The 6,712-nt window shown below is 57.0% G+C and overlaps 1 protein-coding gene across 1 annotated transcript in view; it reads right to left on the bottom strand.

Moving 5' to 3' along the window:
• The window catches only part of SLC5A5 (solute carrier family 5 (sodium/iodide cotransporter), member 5), a 26,889-nt gene extending 21,530 nt beyond the window's left edge, over nucleotides 1-5,359 (bottom strand). The window contains exons 1-5 of the mRNA XM_011991214.1: nucleotides 4,697-5,359; nucleotides 3,186-3,251; nucleotides 2,847-2,898; nucleotides 2,652-2,719; nucleotides 891-1,045 (exon numbers count right to left, since the gene is read on the bottom strand). Of these exons, the coding sequence (XP_011846604.1) occupies nucleotides 891-1,045; nucleotides 2,652-2,719; nucleotides 2,847-2,898; nucleotides 3,186-3,251; nucleotides 4,697-5,053 (698 nt within the window). The 5' untranslated portion in view covers nucleotides 5,054-5,359. The remainder of the gene's footprint in view (nucleotides 1-890; nucleotides 1,046-2,651; nucleotides 2,720-2,846; nucleotides 2,899-3,185; nucleotides 3,252-4,696) is intronic.
• Nucleotides 5,360-6,712: the final 1,353 nt, after the last annotated feature.

Genomic DNA, 6,712 nt, shown 5'->3' with positions numbered 1-6,712 from the left:
TGATCTCAGCTCACCGCAACCTCCACCTCCTGGGTTCAAGTGATTCTCCTGCCTCAGCCTCCGGAGCGGCTGGAATTACAGGCATGCACCACCATGCCCTGCTAATTTTTTTGGTTTTTTTTTTTTTTTGAGACCGAGTCTCTCTCTGTCACCAGGCTGGAGTGCAGTGGCACCATCTCGGCTCACTGCAACCTCCGTCTCCCAGGTTCAAGCAATTCTCCTGCCTCAGCCTCCTGAGTAGCTGGGATTACAGGCGCCCACTAGCATGCCCGGCTAATTTTTGTATTTTTAGTAGAAATGGAGTTTCACCAGGTTGGCCAGGATGGTCTTGATCTCTTGACCTCGTGATCTGCCCACCTTGGCCCTCCAAAGTGCTGGGATTACAGATGTGAGCCACCGCGCCCAGCTTAATTTTGTATTTTTTAGTAGAGACGGGGTTTCTCCATGTCGGTCATGCTGGTCTCAAACTCCTGACCTCAGGTGATCCACCCACTTTGGCCTCCCAAAGTGCTGGGATTACAGGCATGAGCCACCGCGCCCAGCCGCCCCCCTGCTTTTTTTTTTTTTCGAGACAGAGTCTAGCTCCGTCATCCAGGCTGGAGTGCGGTAGTGTGATCTCAGCTCGCGGCAGCCTCGGCCTGCTGGGCTCAAGCAACCCTCCAGCCTCAGCCTCCCCACTACCTGGGACCACAGGTGCACACCACCACACACAGCTAATTTTTGTATTTTTGTAGAGATGGGGTTTCACCATGTTGCCCAGGCTGGTCTCGAACTCCTGAGCTCAAGTGCTTTGACTGCCTCGGCCTCCCAAAGTGCTGGGATTACGAGCGTGAGCCACCACGCTGGTCCCAGCCCCATCCTGCTGCAGTATCCTCTGCATTTTCACTCACTCCATTATGTTGATCCGGGAGTGGTTCTGGGCCAGGGTGAGCACCTGGCGGGGCCCACCCACAAGCATGACACCTCGGGCCAGGACAACCCAGAAACCACTTAGCATCACCACGACCTGGAACACATCAGTCCAGACCACAGCCTTCATGCCGCCCTGCAGCATGGGACAGAGAGAGGGAGAGGGGCGGTTAGATGGGGGACCTGGCCGTGGCTAACCCTACCTGGCCTTCAGTGGTGCCTGGGACTGATGCCTTTCTATGCCTCAGTCTCCTCATCTCTAAAGTGGGATTAATAATAATACCTTCTTACTGTGTTGTTGTAAGAATTAAGTAAGTTATTTTATTTTTATGGCCGGGCGCGGTGGCTCAAGCCTGTAATCCCAGCACTTTGGGAGGCCGAGACGGGTGGATCACGAGGTCAGGAGATCGAGACCATCCTGGCTAACATGGTGAAACCCCGTCTCTACTAAAAAATACAAAAAACTAGCCGGGCGAGGTGGCGGGCGCCTGTAGTCCCAGCTACTCGGGAGGCTGAGGCAGGAGAATGGCATAAACCCGGGAGGCGGAGCTTGCTGTGAGCCGAGATCCGGCCACTGCACTCCAGCCTGGGTGACAGAGCGAGACTCCGTCTCAAAAAAAAAGAATTAAAAAAAAAAAAAAAGTTATTTTATTTTTAAAGACAGGGTTTCTCTCTATTGCCCAGGCTGGAGTGCAGTGGTGTGATCGCAGCTCACTGCAACCTGAAACTCTTAGGTTCAAGTGATCCTCCTGCCTCAGCCTGCGGAGTACCTGGAACTACAGCAGGTACCACCACATGCCCGATTAATTAAAAAAAAATTTTTTTGTAGAGATGGGGGGGGTCTCACTATGTTGCCTAAGCTGGTCTCGAACCCTTGGCCTCAAGTGATCCTCCCACCTTGGCATCTCAAAGTGCTGGGATTACAGGTATGAGCCACTGTGCTCAGTGGAATTAAACAAGTTAATAAGTGAAAAAGATTTGGAACATGACATGATATATATGAGCGTCAGTGAGTGACTGCTGCCATTACTATTATTATTATTTTACTTTTTTGAGACGGAGTCTCGCTCTATTGCCCAGGCTGGAGTGCAATGGCGCAATCTCCGCGAACCGCAACCTCCGCCTCCCGGGTTCAAGCGATTTTCCTGCCTCAGCCTTCTGAGAGGCTAAGATTACAGGCATGTGCCACTGCGCCCACCTAATTTTTGTATTTTTAGTAGAAGTGCTACTACACCGTGTTGGCCAGGCTGGTCTTGAACTCCTGACCTCAGGTGATCGGCCTGCCTCTGCTTCCCAAAGTGCTGGGATTACAGACGTGAGCCATTGCGCCTTGCTGCCATTACTATTATTATCACTATAATGATAATATCACTATCAAGGTCAGACCTGAGCCAGCCAAAGGTAACCCTCCCTGGGACCTCAGCCAGCCCCAGGATGAAGCAGGAGCTCACTTCCTGCTGGACGGGAAGCCAGAAGAGGTGGAAGCCTGGAGCTGATGGGGCCTGGGGGAGGGACCCAGAGGACGAGGTCAGAGGGCCTCGATCCAGACACGCCTGAAGCTACTATACCTCTACATTCTCAGCAATAAGCTTTTCAGCTCACTTTTCACTATAAAGATGAGGACACTGGGTCCCAGCTGGGACAGAGGCTTCCTCGGGAGAAAGGGGCAAGCCCAGAGTCTCCCCACAAGTGACACAGTGGGCCCGATCCCCCGTGTGGAGTAGGTTCCCAGGGCCACTCACCACAGCCGTGTAGAAGGTGCAGATAATTCCGGTGGATAGGAGTGACGCCCAGATGTCCAGCCCGGTCACTATGCAAAAAGAGGTCCCTCTGTTAGGCCCCTGGGCGGGGCACAAACTTAGTTCCCAGCGTCTTGGGTCCTCCTCTCCCTCCCTTTCTCCTCTCAGACACCCTCCCCTGATCTCCCAGAGTCACACCTTGGTTCAGGATGAGGGCCGGTGCGTAGATCACGATGCCAGTGTACAGCATCTGCAGACAGAGTGTGGAGCGGGTGAACGGGGAGGGCGTCTGGGCGAGTTGGGGATGGGGAAAGGAGGGAGAAGGGTGGTCCCAGCATATGGGCGGGACAGATAAGCCGGGTCTCGCAGGGTGGAGGCGGGGTCAGGCTAGGTGTGGATGGGACGGGACTGGTGGGGGCGGAGTCAGAACGGGAGCGTGGGGCGGGGTCTGCGCGGGGTCTTGAATGGTTGAGGCGGGGCTAGTGAAGGCTGGCGCTCGCGGGACCCTGCGCGGAGGGCGGGGCTGAGGCCACTCACCGTGGCTACAATGTACTGCAACGTCCCGCAGAGCCGCACCGCGCGGCTGAAGCGCATCTCCAGATACTGCAAGGAGGGACTCGAGGTCACCTGGACAGTCCCTACCCGGGAGCTGAGGCCTCTGGGGTCCCTCGCCTGCTCTCTAGGTGGGCCCGTTCCTCCGGAAGCCAACCGCGCTCGCCAGATTCTTGCACGTGGGGGCCCCGTCGCACGCACACACCCGTTTACAGGTGCCATCCCGTGCCTGTGCGTACCCCGTGGACCTGGAGGACTGGTCCATGCGTGTGCACGCGCTCTCCCACTTGCGCCTGACGGGCGCGGGCTCCTGGAACAGCCACTGCTCAGCGGACACCAACGTGGCCCGCAAGCGCACAGTGTAGACAGTGCCCGGGGCCAATGGTGTTGGCTGCCTAGGATACACCTGTCACGATTTTTTTTTTTTTTTTTTTTAGACGAAGTCTCGCTCTGTCGCCCAGGCTGGGGTGCAGTGGCACGATCTCGGCTCACTGCAACCTCCACCTCCCAGGTTCAAGCAATTCTCCTGCCCCAGCCTCCTGAGTAGCTAGGATTACAGGCGCGCGCAACCACGCTCGGCTGATTTTTGTCTTTTTAGTAGAGACGGGGTTTCACCATGTTAGCCAGGCTGGTCTTGAACTCCTGACCTCGTGATCCACCCACCTCGGCCTCCCAAAGTGCTGGGATTACAGGCGTGAGCCACCGCGCCCTGCCACAATTTTTTTTTTTTTTCCTTTGAGAGAAGAGTCTAGCTCTGTCGCCCAGGCTGGAGTGCATGGAGCGATATCGGCTCACTGCAACCTCCCGGGTTCAAGCAGTTCTCCTGTCTCAGTCTCCCGCGTAGCTGGGATTACAGGTGCCCACCACCACATCCGGCTAATTTTTGTATTTTTAGTAGGGACGGGGTTTCACCATGTTGGCCAGGCTGGTCTCGAACTCCTGACCTCAAATGATTCGCGGCCTTGGCCTCCCAAGGTGCTGGGATTACAGGCGTGAGCCACGATTTTAATCGCTTTACCCTCTCCCCTGAAGGGAGGTCCTGTAATTCGCCCATTTGACAGCTGGGAAACCCAAACAGAGGCACGCCCCTTGCCCAAGATAGAAGAAAGCAGTGAAGCCGGGTTTCGAACCCTGGAGCCGTCAGCACTCCCCTCTATCGCGCAAACGTGGGTCTCCACGCCCGGGCAGGTGGGAGGCAGGTGTGTGTCCACGCATAAGTACACACCTGGTGGAGCCAGGCCCCGCCCCTCGCGCGCTTCCACCGAAGAAGCAGGACGCCAGGCTCTCTCTTCCTCCCTCCTGCCCCTCTCCGGGCGCCTGGGGCCTTTTCCTAGAAACCTCCCCACGTGTCTCTTGCCTAGGGGCCCCTTCCGTTAAAGCACCGAGGTGCCATTCGCTTCCTCCTGCACAGCGGCTCAAAGCCCCAGCGCCTCCCCCGCACCGGGTCCCAGCACTGCCAGTGGGGCGGGTCCTGCCCCTGGGCCTCTGTCCGGTACCTCGTAGGTGCTGGTGAGGCCCAGGCGGTAGAAGACGGGCATGAAGAGCAGCGCGGTGAGGACCGAGTTCAGAAGCTGGCCCAGGCACATCCAGAGGAACTTGAGGCCGTAGCGATAGGCCTCCGACGGCACGCCTAGCACCTGCACCGCCGACATGAAGCTGGCGGACAACGACAGGCCCACGGGCAGGGCCGCCAGGCGCCGGCCCCCGGTGAAGAAGTCCTCAGCGCTGCGCTGCCCGCCCCGAGCCAGCCCGACCCACAGCCCAATGCCAGTGGACACCAGGAGCATGAGGGCAAAGACCCCATAGTCCCAGGCTCCGAAAGTGGGCCGTTCCCCGGTCTCCACGGCCTTCATGAGGGCGGGTGCGGAGGCCCAGCGCGTCCTCGGACGCCCTGTGTGTTCAAGCCGGGGAAGCTGGCAGAAGCCGAGGAGGCAGGACCGGGCGGACGGGTAGGAGGATGCTCGGCAGCCTGTCCCTGCTCCGTCTGGGGTGGGAAGCGGCGAGAGGGGCCGGGGCTCCCTGGGTTAAGAATCTATGGGTTGTCGATGTCCGTGTCCGCCTCCCTATCCCCGCTCTGTCTCCGCGTCTGCCCCTGCTGTCTGTCTGGCCACCTCGCCTCTCACTCTGGGTTCCGCTGTCCCATGCAGCCAGCTGTCTGTCCCTCTCCCTGGGTGCTGTGCTCAGCGCTGACAGCTGGAGGTCGCCTTGGGGCTTAGGGAGCAGCTCGTGATTGTGGACTGCAGATTTATTGGGCTCCCAGGTCACCGCGACTCCGCCTCCAGACCTAGGGGCGGGCAGGACCCGCACCCTTTCCGCCCTGGACTGGGACAGACAGGCCGGGACAGGCTACCTGGGTGGCTGCAGGGGGTGGTATTGGGGAGGGCTCCCAAATGCCTCCCCATCCCCATGCACTCAGCCATCCCCATGCACTGTGATCCCGTGATCACAACTGTCACTGCTGTTGACAGGTGGAGAAATTGAGGCTTAGAGAGGGCATGTCACTTATCCAAGGCTGCACAGCCTGCTTCAGCACTCAAAGCCGCATTGTGCTTGAATACGTTGAGCTATGGGGAGCTCACTTTCATGCAGGACTGGGGTTCACTTTCAGGGTTTCAGGGGACCCCTAAAGAAAACTTATCCGGCTTTACCAACCCTGAACTGGCATATAGGCCTACCCCCTTTCTCTAGAGCCTTAGGGGGTGGGCACCACTGAACCCCACTCTTGGGCTAAGCTGGGTGGGAGACATTCAGAGCTCAAGTCCTGAGTGGGTACATACTTGGGGAAGACTTTGCTCCTCCCTGGGCCTCAGTTTCCCCATCTGTAAACAAGGATAAAATAGACCCTGCCTCAGAGGAATAACTGGGACCTGGTAACAAAAGCTTGGTACATGATAAGTGCCTCATTCATTTATTCCTTTATTCATTTACCGCTTCATTCATAAACCAAGGTTGGGTGTGGGAGAAAGTCTACTGAGGGGGATCATGCTACCATGAGGACCAAGGAGCTGTCATCTCAGGGCCCTTCTCTGGGGGACCCAGGAGGACTTTGGCCTCTGGAGGTTCTGGTCTCTGGGTTCAAGTCTCAGCTCAGCCTCCAACTTTCTGGGTGATCATGCATCTCAAACTTGGTTCCCTTCTCCATAAACTGGTGGAATCTGAAATCCTGGGGGTTGAATGAAACAGCATCAGAGGCTGGGCATGATGGCTTATGTCTGTAATCCCAGCACTTTGGAAGGCTGAGGTGGGAGGATCATTTGAGTCCCAGAGTTCGAGACTACCCTGAGCAACATAGTGAGACCCTGTCTGTATGAAAAACACAAAAATTAGCAAGGCGTGGTGGCACCTGCCTGTAATCCCAGCTACTCAGGAGGCTGAGGTGAGAGTCACTTATCCAAGGGAGGATCGCTTGAGCGTGGGAGGCCGAGGCTGCAATGAGCTGTGGTCGGGAACTGCACTGCACTCCAGCCTGGGCAGTACAGCAAGACCCTGTCTCCAAAAAAAAAAAAAAAAAA

Source organism: Mandrillus leucophaeus, unplaced genomic scaffold (assembly GCF_000951045.1).
Source record: "Mandrillus leucophaeus isolate KB7577 unplaced genomic scaffold, Mleu.le_1.0 Scaffold11, whole genome shotgun sequence".
In the NCBI taxonomy this organism is placed as follows: domain Eukaryota; kingdom Metazoa; phylum Chordata; class Mammalia; order Primates; family Cercopithecidae; genus Mandrillus; species Mandrillus leucophaeus.
This window is presented reverse-complemented; position numbering and strand designations above follow the sequence as displayed.